A 15,386-nucleotide genomic window follows, 5' to 3' on the forward strand; every position below is an offset into this window, starting at 1 on the left:
GAGCAATTTTCTCTGATTCAGTTAAACTTTTTAACAGACAGGGCGGTATATAAAGCAGGAGTAACCTGAGATAAAAACTTTTGTATTTAAAGATTTGGGTGTTTATCATCTATCTTTATATTAATAAAGATTCATACCTCTAGGCTAGCACTGTCCAATAAAATTTTCTGCAGTGATAGAAATATTCCATATCTGCAGTCCAATATGGTAGCCAGTGGCCACATGTAGCTATTTAATACTTTAAAAGGGGGTTGTGTAGATGAGAACTGGCATTTTTAATTTCATTAGATTTTAATTCATTTAAGTAGCCATGTGGCTATTGGCTACTGTATTAGCCAGTGATAACCCAGAGCGCGTGAAGGCCTTCCCAGAAGCAGTGTGTCCAGTGGATAGAGCACTGACTTTGGAACCAGGTAGCCCAAGGCCAGATTTTGGTTCAGTAATACCAGCTGGTTGAGCTTGGACAATTGATCAAATCCATCTGTGTTGGAGTTTCTTCTACAGAGCAGGAATCATAATATGTTATAGATTTATTGTGAGGATTCGATTAGGAAAATATGTGAAAAATTTTGCTATTTGATCAATTTTAGTCTTTTATTTTTGTTTTCCCCTCAGGCTGTATGTAAAGTTTATTTGGTTTGCCTACTTGAGTTTTTGCTCTTCTTAATTTTTTTCAGCCAGCCACATTCAATCAGAAGGGTTAAACTGGAAATTGAGGTTGTGTGCAGGGTGATATGAGGTATTCTATGGGAAGAGATAGGCTTAGTTATCAAGAACTTGAAAGTACAGCAGGAAGGGAGGAGTTGGAATGAATTACATGCTTCTTTTAGGAAAGGACAGAGGATTTTAATTGAAGGAAGAAAGAGACAGTGAATCTTTTAGCTCTTAGAAGGCCATCAACGTCAAAGGTGGCAAATTAGATGGTTTTTCAGTGATGCCATGTATCTTTGAGACTGGTAATATCCTCTTACTCTTCTTTCACTAAAGTATTTGTTATTATAATCTGAAAACCCAGTTTTTGAGTGTGTTTATAAAACAAAATGATGGTGTTTAATGATATTAGCAGCTTAGGAAATGTTCTCTAATCTTTTTCCTGCTCATTAGTAGGACAGTGCTTGAACTTGGACCTGACTAGAAAAAGATACACAATTCTCCAGTTCTGTCTAATGTACTCTTATTTCCAGCCCAGGTTCTTTTCACAAAGCGCCTTAGGATTATTCTCAGGTCTCAGAAATATCCTAGAATACAAGGCTATGGAAAACCACACACTTTTGAAAAGCCTTTAAACCATGTTTGTTTGCTTTTTTGTTTGACACAACTTTATTTTACTTTGTGGAAATAAATGAGGACCGCCCACATGAGAACAAGCAAAGTCTATTTATTCAGAGCTTGCTTATAGCAAGGGAGTCAGCGGTCATCGCTTGGGTTCAGCAGAGACTTAAAGGCAACTTGAATGAGAAAGCTTTATAGTGGAAAAAAAGGAAAGGCTTCGGATGTGCCCTGATTGGAGGTTATGGGCATTAGGAAGCTGGAGGTGGCTGGACTAGGAGTGAGGCATCCTATGTGCTTGGTTTGGTTTGGTTTTCTTTGGGTGGTCCTAGGTTGGAAGCAGGGACAGACATTAGGGAAGCTGTCAGTTATGAATCAAGTCCTGGCCATTTTGGGCTAATTATTATGGGGGTTATTGTTTGGCTTCCTGGATTGTTTGCCAGAAATAGTGGTCTGACTTCCTACAAGCCTGACTTGTGCATAGTATATTGGCTTCCTGGGCTGGTTACTCTGGATAATGGGTTGATTTTCTCACCTGGTTGCTGCAGATTATTGGTCAGAGTTCTACGTTTATGAATAGTTTCTGCCTATTGTCCATTTGTATATTCAGTCTCCTAACTTCTAAGAATTTCTAGGGAAAGAATCATGAATGTATATAGAAATGCTTATTGAAAAATTGTCTATAATATGGAAAATTGAAACAATGTAAATTTATAGTCAGGGTCTATTTAAATTATACCATTATCAGTGTAATATTATATAACTACTATTTTTAGATGATGTAGATGAATATCCAATAACATTAAATATTTATAATAGTTTAAGATAAATATAGGTATAAAACCATACCTGCATTATGACTTCATTTTTGTAAAAAAAAAAAAAAAGTGCGTATATCTAGGAAAAAGAGACTGGTGTGATATATATCAAATTGGCTCCAGTGGTAATATCATGATGGCAGGATTAAGAGTGATTCAAAGTTTTTTCTTTTGTATAGTTTTAAATTACATGCAATGACTGTGTACTATTTTTATAAACAGAAACATTTCTATAAATGTATTTTTTAAGGAAAAAAGGAAAAAACCCGCCCATATGTTGACTTATGTAATGTACCCATTTAAGAGAAAAGGAGTCTAAGATATGATAAAGAGATGTGAACAAATGAATTCAAAGACACTTAGTGTGAAGCAGGAGAGCTGTGTCAATATGCCTTTCTGCGATTTTTTATGAGGCATGATTACTGGCTAAAGCTATTTGTTATGATAGCACTTTCTTATAAATGTGTTTCTGGAAAACTGTGAAAACTTCTATCTTGACAGGCTGTCACATGAAATGCAAACATTTTCATACCAAGGAAATTCTTATGGTAGTTTCACAGATGTGCTGAAAATGTTTATGTTCAGGACTCACAGAGAAGCCAGCATTGCTCCTCTAATTACTTGAAGTTTAAGGATGAATAACTTTGTTATATATGCAAGGATGTGATTTATATCCCACAGACACTAACACAGTTTTGCTTTCTGAGGGCTTAGGCAGATCTTGATAGACTTTTCGAATGGTGTGTCTTGAAAGAACTTGTAGGTTCAGGCTCAATTCTGTTCTCTCAGGCACAGGCTGTTGAGCTTAAGAGCCAATCATTTACTCAGAGTAAGTCATGGGAGTACAATGGTCCTTTTGATCTTAAAAGTGACTGTTGGAATGTGTCCACAGAAAAGGAAGGGCTGATCCTCAGGGACATATGCAGTCCATTTTGCATAATGGTATAACCTGAGACCCTTAGTGGTTTGTTGTTTAAAGAGGATTCAAAAAATGCAAAAAATAAAAACAATCAGTACCTATTGATCTTGGAATTCTCATTCGTCTTAAAATGTTCTCAGGGCAAGGAATAGGTATTGTAGCTCTCTGTGTCCTACACAGTGCTAAGCATATTGTTCAAAATCAGCTATACTTGGCCGGGTGTGGTGGCTCATGCCTATAATCCCAGTACTTCAGGAGGCTGAGGTGGGAGGATCACTTGAGGACAGGAGTTCAAGACCAGCCTGAACAACATAGCGTGCCCCTATACCTACATAAAATTTAAAAAATTAGCTGGATGTAGTGGCATGTGCCTGTCATCCCAGCTGCTTGGGAGGCAGAGATAGGAGAGTCACTTGCGCCCAAGAGGTTGAAGCTGCAGCGTGCTATGACTCCACCATTGCACTCCAGCCTCCAGCCTCCAGCCTTGACAACAGGGCCAGACCCTGTCTCAAACAAACAAACAAACAAAAACAACCCCCGCCCCCAGCTATACTTAACAAGTATTTGCTTTATGAAGGGGACAATTCTAGCTTTAGCTTGAAAATTCAGTTTTGGAGAGTGAGAAGAAAGACTGATAAGATTTATAAATGGTAAAGGGGACCTTGTTCTGAAATAGCCAGATTTGTTTTTGTAATTTTTTAAAATCTGAAGTTATTCATTTATGAGATATGAACCTTTCAGACCTATGTAACCTAAATGGGTGATTTCCAGCTGGGCACATGTGTGGTCACCGAGTTATTTCAAGGGAGTCCCTCAACCTGTATATAAAATAGTAGGTGTTTGTAGACACCTAAATAACACGTCTCAAACTTATACATACTTCTGTTTTTCACATATATGTAGGTACTTCCATAATTAAAAAAATGAAAAATTATTTAAAAGCCTTTTGCATGCAGAGGAGCTGCTTAGATTTTCTTTCTATTCTTATTTCAGTTTTGGTAACTTATTTCCCAGAGTTTTCACATTGATTTATTTTATATTAAATTAACAAGTAAAGCAATGTTTTTCAGATAACTGTTCCCAGGAAAAAAAGGAGGAAATCCTGGAAAATGAAAAGCCCAGTGGACACAGTTCTAAGCAAGGAAAACCAGACTTGCAAAGTCAAGACCATACTAGCACCGGCCCCGCATGCACTCAGCCTGCCAAGACCACAGCCTTGTAAGGATAAGTTACTTAATTTAGTTTCACTTGGTCATAAAGCATGAGACAGCCTCATTTACTGGCTTCTGCTTTTAATGCTTTATCAAGGATAAGGAGGAACTTCTAATCATTTTTTTTGAAACTTTTATATGTGTTAAGTTTCCAGGGCAATAGACAAAGACAGATAATCTACAGGGTAACTTCCCAACAAGATAGTTCTGTCTTGCAAGTCATCAGTGGGCCTGAAACATCTGTACAAGAAGAGATATCTGTGGATGCTATGCATGTCTTCATTGATGAACATGGTGAGTCTTTGGAGCTCTTTACTAATGAACAAGCAGGGAAAACTGTCAGCTTTCTCAGGACTCAGCATGATACCTTAGCATGAGTACTAGACTTGAGAACTGGAAGACTTAACCCTGTGGTTGCCCACATACTGTTCTTTGAATGGAGTGTGCTGCCTCCCATCTCGGGGCCTTTACACGTGCTGTGCCCCAGTGTGTGCTATTGATTTTTTCAGATCTTAGTCCTAAGGTAAGTTTTTCAGGGACACCTCTCCTGAACTCCCCAGACTTAATCAGTTTCATCAGTTTTTGTTGTTCTCTTAACACTTATCTCTTTCGTTCTTTGATAATATTACAGCTTGTATAATAATTTGATTAATAGCATTTCCCCCTCACAGTTATCAACTTCAAGAGGGCAATGCCCAGTACTTACTAAATATTTGTTGGACCTGTGTTGCACACCTGACCTTGATATATTTTTTCAGCACCTTGTTTTAAAAAGGATTTAAAATAGTATACATAGAGAATTATAAAGTGGCAAGTTCAAAGTTCAAAGGATAAGGGATATAGGTCCTAGTTTTTCTGGGATGGGTCTTGGCTTGTGTATCATATAGCTCCAGTAGTGCTTGTTATTTTACTCGCAAAAGGATCCTGGTTTGGAGAATAAATTATATGGTTACTTTATCTGGAGTTCAGTAGTTTATAGTTTTAAATGCTTTTGCATGTGCAGAAATATAAGGGACTTTTACATCATAAAGAACAACATTAGCACTTACATGAAAGCCTCCACAGGGGCTGCGGTTGTCATTACAGTTTCTCTTGGTGGAAAACACCTTTGAGTTGGAGGGCCATCTTCCAGCTGCTCACAACAGACAAGGTTAATTATGCTCCTGTGTCAACTGAAGAAGGCACTAGTAGGAGCTCTTCTGGGCAGAAACCGGATTTTCACACCTCAGTATCCTGAACTGCTTTAGTGGAGCTAATTGAGCTCTGCAAATTAATTCCATCTCTTGCTTTTCCTCATTAACAGACTGACACATCAGTCAGTGTGCTGTGACACTTGCTCATCTGCACCGTTGGAGGCAGAGATGGTCTCATGCGGTCCACCAATCAAAACTGTACTCTTAATAAGCTGCTTTTTGCACATGATACTGAGGTATTCGTATACCAAAAAATCTGGTTATATCCTAGCACAGATCATGCTGACACATGAAGAGAACGTATGTAAAATGAATTAAGAGATGATACAAATAAGTCTATCAAAAGCAATTAAATAATAAGTAACCAAGTCAAAACTTGTCTAAGCATATTAGCAGGGAAGCAGGTCGAAGAAAATTTTCTTAGTAAAGTTTCTTTCAGACATCCTTCAACTTCTCATGATATATGTTCTATGCAGAAATATAAAGAATGGACCCCGATTGTCAACAGTTATTATAACAGACCAAAATAAGTTTCCTTTTAACTTGAAAATTGTATAAGTTGAAACGATTCTATATGAATAATTATGTCATATTCTTTGCTGAAATTTTCTGATTTTACAGGGGAAATTAGATCCTGTTATTTAAAATCTGGAAATCAGAAAGAAGGCCCTTTACAGCCTCTACCATCAAATAGTGACTGTCTCTCTCAGGCTCGGTGAGTGGAGCTTTGTTTCCAGGCTTGAGAGCTGTTGCATTGCTGGGAGACACAGCGATGAAGATAAAGTGAGGATTCTGGTTTAGAAGAAATGTGTTAATCCCTTTGTAGTTGTTAAGGCATGTGGTTTTGTATGAAAGAAAAAGAAAATCTGACATTGTGAAATAATGAAAAATAAATGAAACCATTTTCATTGTTGCTGCTTCCAAAAATGAAGATAACATGTAGGTAGTATAAATAGACAGGAATTCTGTATAAACATAATAATGTTCCCTTCAAGAAAGATGGTGATGCAGCTCTCAAACACATTATTAAATTTGTCCCAAGGAGTGGACTAGAAATGTGGTTAGTTCTCATTTATTCTCATTTACAGTAATAAAGGCAAACTGTTTTACAGATAGATACACATCTTTTCTATTTTACTTCAGAATGCTTTGAATAACTTTCTTAATTATGCTGATATTAAATTAGTTGATGAAGTTGATATTAAATTAGTTTGCATATCTGGGACATACGATGATTAATAGTGCGTTGGGAAAACTGTACGTCTTGTCAGTGGCAGACGGAATTTATCCTTCATCCTGGGCTTCAAGATTCTTTGTGGCTAATCCATATGGCCATGTCTCAGTTGGTTGCTCTAAGTGTGGAAGTAAATTGTTCATGTATGCTTCTTTAGAATTATATGTATATTTGAGGATTTATGGGAGACTTTCACGGTGTAACTGGAATGTCTTGTGCTTCACATCTAAACCTTAATTTCAGAGTCTGTGACCCCATGTGTCTTTCCAAGTTTAAAGTGTTCCCAAGGGTTTATGGGAAATTCAGGGGGAGGGTCCTGTGTGCTTAGAATAAAGGCTGTCTTTGTCCTTGCATTCTGGCCTCCACGTGGAATGCTGTCATGTACCAGCTTCTTAGGGCATTCTCTCTTTAATGCCACTACTGTTTCTTACCTGCTTAGGAATGCTAGTGCCATTCAGGTAGGTCTGATGGGAACCGTAGGTGACGGCTCTCTCCTGCCATGCAGTCCATCCCAAGCTTTGCATTAAAGCAGACTGCATGTGCCCAAAGTCACTCCTGTGGGGAAACAGAAAGCTTGTTCATGCCCCACTTGCCGTCCACTCTTCCTCCTTTTCCCTCAGGTACCATGGACCAATCCAAACATCACAAACTTCTTCTTCTCCAGCCAACAAGCATGCAAAGTCCCCATGCACATGGACACCCACGAGGAGAGGGAGGTTTGCTTTCCACATCTTTACTCTAACCTCCAGGACATTCTAGACATTATGATGGTTTGATGAGTTTAGTCATCTAAGATGGCAGCTTTCTCAGACAAAATATGTAATTGCATGAGAACACAGCTTTGAAAACTGTCATATTATTCTGCAATTCCCAGCTAAAAGTTGAAGTTTTTCTAAGCTGAATTTAGAACAAATTCTTCTTTTATCCCAAAGTAAAGTTACAAGATTTTTGTTTTTAATTTTTTCCCCCCAGGATAAATATATGTCATTTTTCCCCTAGGTTAAACACTTGAACTGCATTTGTCAGTAATGGTAGTTAGAATAAGGCCATATATCCAGAGCCTTAAAGAACTGAAAATTTATAGTATCCAAGTAAAAATGAGAGAGAGGACCTATAGTGTTTTCATTAAGCCTCAGTTCCTTAGGCTCTGCCTCTTCTAGCATGACCTGTTAACTTGCTTTCTCCCCTTAAATTTCTCTCTCTTTATTAAACTTCCTGCAGCTTCTGCTTTCTTTCATTTCCTCTGCATTTCCTTTCCAGATTACAGCTCTTTTATATTTAACCTGCCTTCCATTTCCAGAGCTGCCTGGACATAGGTTTGCCACAGTGCATTCAGCCTTGGTGAAACGGCTTTTGGTGAGGTTGTGTTGGGTGCTGCGGGGGTGTTGGACTGAGAGGCAACTGAATGTGTTGATGCTGAACTTCCTTGTGAGGCGTGTGGCTTGGTGGAGAGTCTCAGAATACCAGGCCCTTTCTTACGTGCCTTTTCAAGTCCACAGAATAGCCAGACCCCTTTCTGTTACAGAGGAAGGAAACCCATCTCAAACAGGTTTAAGCAAAGTGGGGATTTTGCGGTGATGTAACTGAACAGTCTGGGGTCCATCTGTCTTCAGGAGTGTCTAGATAAAGAGGTTCAGATTGAGTCATTGGGGCCTAGTTTTGCCATTTCCATCGCTCTCCTGCTCCTCTGTTTTGACACCATTCTCAAACACCTCACCCCGGCGGTCAAAAGACGGCTGTCGTTACCCTAGATCTTGTGTCTTCTCTCATCTAAGTCCAGCAAGAACAGTATGCTTCTTTCCCATAGATCCCATGGAAGGTCTCATTGTGTCTGATTGGTTCTGACTGAGCCATATTCCCTGAGCCCAATCACTAAGACCAGGCAAGCACTTGGCCTGGGCTTACGTACACACACAGAGCTGGATTCGAGGTTCCCACGAGACTGGAAGGGGCTGGCTCTCCGAGGGATGTTTGGAGTTCTGTGGATAAAAGCCGGGCAGCAAAAATCAACAGGTGACCCCGAGGACTCTGTTTCTGGTGAAAAGGCAACTGAATTAATTACTGAGCGCCTGTAAAGAGAAAAATGTTCAAGTTTTTTGCAAGCAACTTTCCCCTTGAAGAAAATCTTTATTGAATGGCCCTAGTCACCCCTAGCTTTTCTCATGCGTGAATGCTCCAATGGGCAAGGTCTTGGTCCACCAGTCTCAGATAGCAACTTCTGGGTCTTTGACTATCTGCTCTTTCTCCAGCATTATTTGACAGGGTGTTGGTCTTAAGAGTTCTAGAAAAGGGCTGGGCATGGTGGCTCACACCCGTAATCTCAGCACTTTTTTTTTTTTTTGAGATGGAGTTTTGCTCTTTCACCTAGGCTGGAGTACAGTGATGCAATCTTGGCTCACTGCAACCTCTGCCTTCCAGGTTCAAGTGATTCTCCTGCCTCAACCTTCCCAGTAGCTGGGATTACAGGTGCCCGCCACCACGCCTGGCTAATTTTTGTATTTTTAGTAGAGACAGGGTTTCACCATGTTGGCCAGGCTGGTCTCAAAACTCCTGACCTCGTGATCCGCCAGCCTTGGCCTCCTAAAGTGTTGGGATTACAGGCGTGAGCCACCACACCTGGCAATCTCAGCACTTTTGAAGGCTGAGGTGGGAAGATCACTTGAGTCTCGGGGTTTGAGACCAGCCTGGGCAACATGGCAAGACTCCATCTCTACAAAAACCAAAACAAAACATAGCAAAAACACCAACAAACAAGAAGAGTTCTAGAAAAGAAAGACACATTGCCATGTGTAACTTCTCTTTCTTGTGCTTCAAAGATAAAGTGAAATAATACACATGGTTTGCTATCATATGTATAGTTAGTCCTTAAGATAGAAAATAGAGGGGACTTTGTTATGTGGTGTTGTGGCATTCAGCGGCCCATTTGGTCACAGGACATATACAGTGCTTCCTGTCAGATGCATGAGCACAAAACTCCAGTCCCTTCACTTAGCAAAATTACAGCATTGAAGCTGTTCCCTAGGCAGTTCTGGAAAAGCAGTTAAGGCACTACCATCTGTTTAATTCGTGCTCAGGAAAAACGAGTCAGTCCTATGTCCGTCAGAAGATCTTCTGGATTTAAACTGCTGTCTGACAGGCTTAGGGTGGATATTCCGATTGTCTCAAACATCTCCCCAGAGTCTGACACATGGAAAACTGTGCTACCCATTCACGGGGGGCTAAGTTCTTTGGATTTGTAATAAGCTTTGTCTTTTGCAGAAGCCCATGATGTAATGATGATTTGGGAATCTTTGGGTTGGCTATCTGAAAGGAAAATTCTCAGAAAGCAGAATAAGAACCAGCTATCAGGCTCAATTTAGATTTTTGAATTTCTGAATTAACATACTAGTGCATTTGTGCACTCGTGTGAGTTCATGTGCACCTGGGGGTGTCATCGCTGTATCTCTAATGGTAGAGGTAAAGAATGGAACCAGAGCAGAGCCAGTGAAATGCCAGCAGGTCAGGATTTTGCCCCATGGAAGGACCAAGTAGCTTGTACCTTACCCCTGTGTTCCCATGTGCAATATTATGGCAGTTCGTGGCCCTGAACGAGGCACTTTCCTTCAGTAGTTCGGGTAGTAACAGCCACCATTTGTTAAACACTTACACACTAAGCTAAATGTTAAATTATCTAATTTTTCTGTGCAACAAAACTAAGGCTGGTGACAGTAGCTCTGTTTTACAGATAAGGAAACTAAGACTGATTGCCAAAAGTGCTCAGCTTCATGTAGATACTAAGTGGCCAGTGGACAGGTGAGTCTCCCTCCCTGCTCCCATCCCCCACCATGGCGTCACAAGCTCAGGGTTCCTCAGAGCCCAGGCAGATGTGATAAATAGGTGAAGCTGGCCCAGTGTTGAATGGTAGAGAGGAGTGGTGATGACTGCAGTAAATCAGAGGGCATTCATCCCATCTGAAGGGCATTTATCCCATCTGAAGGGCATTTATCCCATCTGAAGGGCATTCATCCCATCTGAAGGACATTTATCCTATCTGAAGGGCTGCTGCTATGTTAGTCTACTTAATGATGGCTCATAAGTCCCAGGTGATAGGATTTTCCAGGTTTTTCCACAGGGAGCTAGAAATGCATATTTGTATCTAAAAGTGTATTTTGTTTCATGTTGTTGATTTTAAGTTTTTTGTTTGTTTGTTTGTTTGTTTGTTTTGTTTTTTGAGATAGAGTCTCCGTCTGTCACCCAGTCTGGAGTGCAGTGGCGCGATCTCGGCTCACTGCAACCTCCGCCTCCTGGGTTCAAGTGATTCTCCTGCCTCAGCCTCCTGAATAGCTGGGATTACAGGCACGCGCCACCACACCCGGGCTAATTTTTTTGTATTTTTAGTAGAGACGAGGATTCAACATGTTAGCCAGGATGGTCTAAATCTCCTCACCTCGTGATCCGCCTGCCTTGGCCTCTCAAAGTGCTGGATTACAGGTGTGAGTCACCACGCCCAGCCGATTTAAATTTTTTTTAACAACACCACAGACCACAGGTTGTGCGTGGTTGGCTGTGGCCTGTGAGCTACCTGTGGTCAGCCTCTGCCCTGCCCCCTCCAGTGGGAAAGCAGCCTCTGCCCTGCTCCCTCAGCCCTTCTTGCACACATGTGCGGCATCCAGATGCCCCTAGGTGATTCCCACTGCAGGCTCCTCCAAACCACCTTGCCAAGTTCTCCACTCATTGCTCCCTTTTGAAACTCTCATCTTTGAAAGCTCAAGTTACAATCTGCCTCTGTTATGCTTCTTTTCCTTCTCAGTCCTCTCTGAAATTCATCTCTTCAAGTTGCTGCCAGGAGGATGCTGATCACAGTCTCCCTGGTATCTCATTTATTTGTAGAGAGTTCTCATCTCTTTTTCTAGATTGCATACATCTAAAACCAGCCTTTGCTTAGCCCTTTATAGGTAGGTGCTCAATAAATGTGGGATTAAATCAAATGAATCATTGGAAATGACAAAGATGGCCCAGTTGGAGTTCTGGGGTGAGGGACAGCAGGAGAAGCTAAACAGGAGGGGTGGAGTAGGGCCCTGGGGCCCATGAAACCCGGTGGTGGAGTGTGGTTTGTTCTTTATGCAGCAGGAGTGATGGGAATCTATTTGCAGAGCAAAACAACCCTGATGAATGTGGGATTATCAAAACGACCTCAACAAATAAATCCCTCATCTTTGGTGGGACGGTTGGAGGGAGAGCCAGAAGCACTAGCAGTTTGCCAGATCAATGCATTTGAACACAGAATGTGATCTTCTCCTTTTATAAGTGGGAAGGTACAGCAAAATGAAACATGTAAAATGACCCTTTTAAAACCAATCTACATAGAAATCAGAGGTGGAGACTCAAATTAAATTTTCCAGTCCTGAGTTTTTATTATTTTTATTTTTAATTTTTTTGAGACCGGGTCTTGCTCTGTGGCCTAGGCTGGAGTGCATTGATGTGATCTCGGCTCACCACAACTTCTGCCTCCTGGGTTCAACAATTCTCCTGCCTCATCCTCTCAAGTAGCTGGGATTATAGGCATGCACCACCACACCTGGCTAATTTTTTGTATTTTTGCTAGAGACGGGGTTTTGTCATGTTGGCTAGGCTGGTCTCGAACTCGTGGCCTCAAAGTGATTTGCCCTCCTCACCCTCCCAAAGTTCTGGGATTATAGGCATGAGCCACCGCACCCAGTCCAGCCCTGTGTTTTATTAGTTCATAAGGAAACAATTTTCTCTGTCTGTATGAAAGCTAACAACAGAGGAAAATCTGACACTGAGAATTTTACTTCCTTGAAATCAGAGGTTTAGTATCTAGCTATGTGAACACAAGTTTTGTCTCGGACTTATCTGGGTTCAAATTCCAGCACTGATATTTACTTTTTGTTTGACGTTATGCAACTTGCTTAACCATCTTAAGTATCCATTTTCTAACCAAAAAATGCAGATAATACTTCTGTAATTAATTCACTGGTTTGCTTTAAAAATTAAATGTGGGCCTGGTGTGGTGGCTCATGCCTGTAATCCCAGCACTTTGGGAGGCCATGGCGGGTGGATCACAAGGTCAGGAGTTCAAGACCAGCCTGATCAACATAGTGAAACCCCGTCTCTACTAAAAATAAAAAATTAGCTGGGCATGGTGGCACATGCCTGTAGTCCCAGCTGCTTGGGAGGCTGAGGCAGGAGAATAGCTTGAACCTGGGAGGCGGAGATTGTGGTGAGCCGAGATCACGTCACTGCACTCCAGCCAGGGCAACAGAGCAAGACTCAGTCTCAAAAAAAATAAAAAATAAAAAATAAAGGTGATAGTACACATGCAGTGCTTAGGACAGCGCCTGCCATAGAGGGTCCTCAGTCAGTGTTAGCTGTTGTTACTGTCTTTGGATAGAAGCAGGACTTCAGATAAAGTGCACTGTGACTTGATATACCAAAAGATGTTGACTTTTGTTTCTTGATTTTTATAACAAAATATCTGATTTTATATAACAAAAGAGACTTTTGGCCAGGTGGAAGCCTTTCCTCTAGTGCTTTCATGAGTTGGTTTATGTGATTTTAAGGCATTCCCCTTAAATACCTGTTGTATTCCAACATCTTGGCATGTATGATAATATTAGAGTAGGTCCTTTAATATATGTCCTTGGTTTTTAATGCAATTAGATTTTAAGTTTTCTGTTACAGTAAACAAACATAAACTTTGATTTTGAACTTGGAAGGATGCCTACTTGGGGCTGTAAGCCATTCAGCCATGGAAGATATATTGGAAAAGCAGCCTTTTCCCCATAAGGTGACTTCAGTGGCTGGGACTGTCTCCAACTGGGCCATTAAACGGCTGATTCTTATTATTGGCAAAAAAGCCATTCCTCTTAGCTATTGTTGAGCCTTGTTACCATGTGACAGTTTTATATCCCTGACTCCCAAGTATGAATAGGGAATTGTTAGTAATGTAACTTCCATGTCTCTTTGGGGATTCCTGAAGGAAACTGGGAGAGGAAACAAATTTCTCTCCTTGGCCCCACTGTCACTGTGGGAACCAGTGCGGTTCTTGTGGACTGTGGCAGAAACATAAGCAGCATTTTCCGGTTGTACAATAGCTGTCCATAGAGCAGGTACCTTTGGTAACATTACCTAACACAGTTCTGCTTTCCCCAGAAACCAGAATGAGGAAACTACAGCTTGAATTGCAGCCTTTAGAATTGCTAGTAGGAAAAACTGCCAGAGGATAAATCCACTTGAGTATTTTATTACCCAGAACACAAGATTGATTCAGTAGTTCAGAGCCAAAATGAACTAATTTGCCCAGAAAGTTGGAATTGCTAATCTGCCTAGAAAACCAAAGTGGAAGTAGGCTATCTGCCTAGGAAGTTGGAGGTGAAGCTGCTTAGAAAGTTGAAATGTGTCTTTGAGTGCAGAGGGTTTGTTGCAGAGTGAAGTTTTATTACTACTCAGTAGATCTTGTAATTAAAGCTTGATAGTTTCTCTTTTTTGTTCAGCAAATATTTATATTTCTTTGTGTATAAATTAATCCAAGTAATATAGCAGAGCTTTCTTCTATGGACAATCTATAACCATGTTTAAGTACTAATCTGGCTTTTACGGTGTCATAAGCAATCTAATGGAAATGCATGCAAAATGCATATCATCTGCTCCCCAGTGAAATCTGATTGGAAAGACATGATATTTACATTCATTTTGAGGATCTATAACTCACAAAATAGGCATGGTAGTCTACTGAATGGAAGAGTCATTCTGTAGCAAATTTGTTTGCAGTACTTTTTTGGGGGATTTTTATATCAAGGATGGAACTTCAACTTGTTTTTATTTAAAAAATAAGAGTAGGATGGTAATATAAATATTTATCTGAATTCACTTATTCATGGCTTTTGTTTTTGAATTATCGTAGCAAAGATCTAGCAGATATTTTTAGTTTATAAATTAGGCTTATGTTTGAAAGCTGCCATATATCTCTGAACCCACTGTGTACCATACTGCAAAGGTGGATTGAAGCCCTGTACTTAATCTTTACTACCTCCTCAGAGTTCTTACTCTTTTGTTGACATTATCAGCTTCTCTGACCCTTATCTCAACAAAACCTCTTACTTATTGGGATTAACTTTCAGGAAAGTCCTCTAAAGCCACAAGGTTTAATTATCTACCTGGTTCCCAAAGAAGATAAGCAGGCAGAAAACGGCAATAAATAATCATGTCTGTTTAGACTGTGTTTTTAACTTTAGTCAGAAGAAATAATAGTGACACTCTGACTTGGAATAGCTGAACAGGAATGTGAGGCAATAAAACAAGTCAACTAGATATTCAAAATGAAGAGTAAAACATTGTGACTTCTCTCGATATTAGATATACCCAGTACCATGTGCCATTCAATTATAGTTTAGAAATTTCGTCTTTTATTACAAATATTTGAGATATGCATATAGCTGCCTCACTCACTTAATTTGGATAGTAGAGAGATAGGTATTTGCTGCTTCAAATTTGAAAAACTTGTGTGGGTTCTTGGTGCCTTTGATCACACGGAGGTGGAAAAGATTGGCAAGAAGCAGATGATCACCTGGGTCTACCTTGGAATAGTGTCTGCCCTCCGAAATTTCCATGTCCTCTCTTTTTGGCTTTCACTTTTTACTCTTTGCTCCTTTCACTGTCATTCTTATCTTGTTTTCTTAGACGTATTAGAAAGAGATTGTACTTTCACCCAGGCATAGAGGCATAAGGACGAAAGGTTTGTGA

The 15,386-nt window shown here is 40.3% G+C and overlaps 1 protein-coding gene across 4 annotated transcripts in view; it reads left to right on the plus strand.

The window, feature by feature from the left end:
- Window positions 1–15,386, plus strand: part of PCNX2 (pecanex 2) — a 343,243-nt gene that overhangs the window by 71,032 nt on the left and 256,825 nt on the right. For all 4 annotated transcript variants that reach the window (XM_016941055.4, XM_063790484.1, XM_514278.8 and 1 more), the window contains 3 exons: window positions 4,077–4,224; window positions 4,366–4,511; window positions 6,032–6,125. In XM_016941055.4, the coding sequence (XP_016796544.3) occupies window positions 4,077–4,224; window positions 4,366–4,511; window positions 6,032–6,125 (388 nt within the window). The remainder of the gene's footprint in view (window positions 1–4,076; window positions 4,225–4,365; window positions 4,512–6,031; window positions 6,126–15,386) is intronic.

The sequence above is a fragment of the Pan troglodytes genome, chromosome 1 (genome assembly GCF_028858775.2).
Source record: "Pan troglodytes isolate AG18354 chromosome 1, NHGRI_mPanTro3-v2.0_pri, whole genome shotgun sequence".
Classification (NCBI taxonomy): domain Eukaryota; kingdom Metazoa; phylum Chordata; class Mammalia; order Primates; family Hominidae; genus Pan; species Pan troglodytes.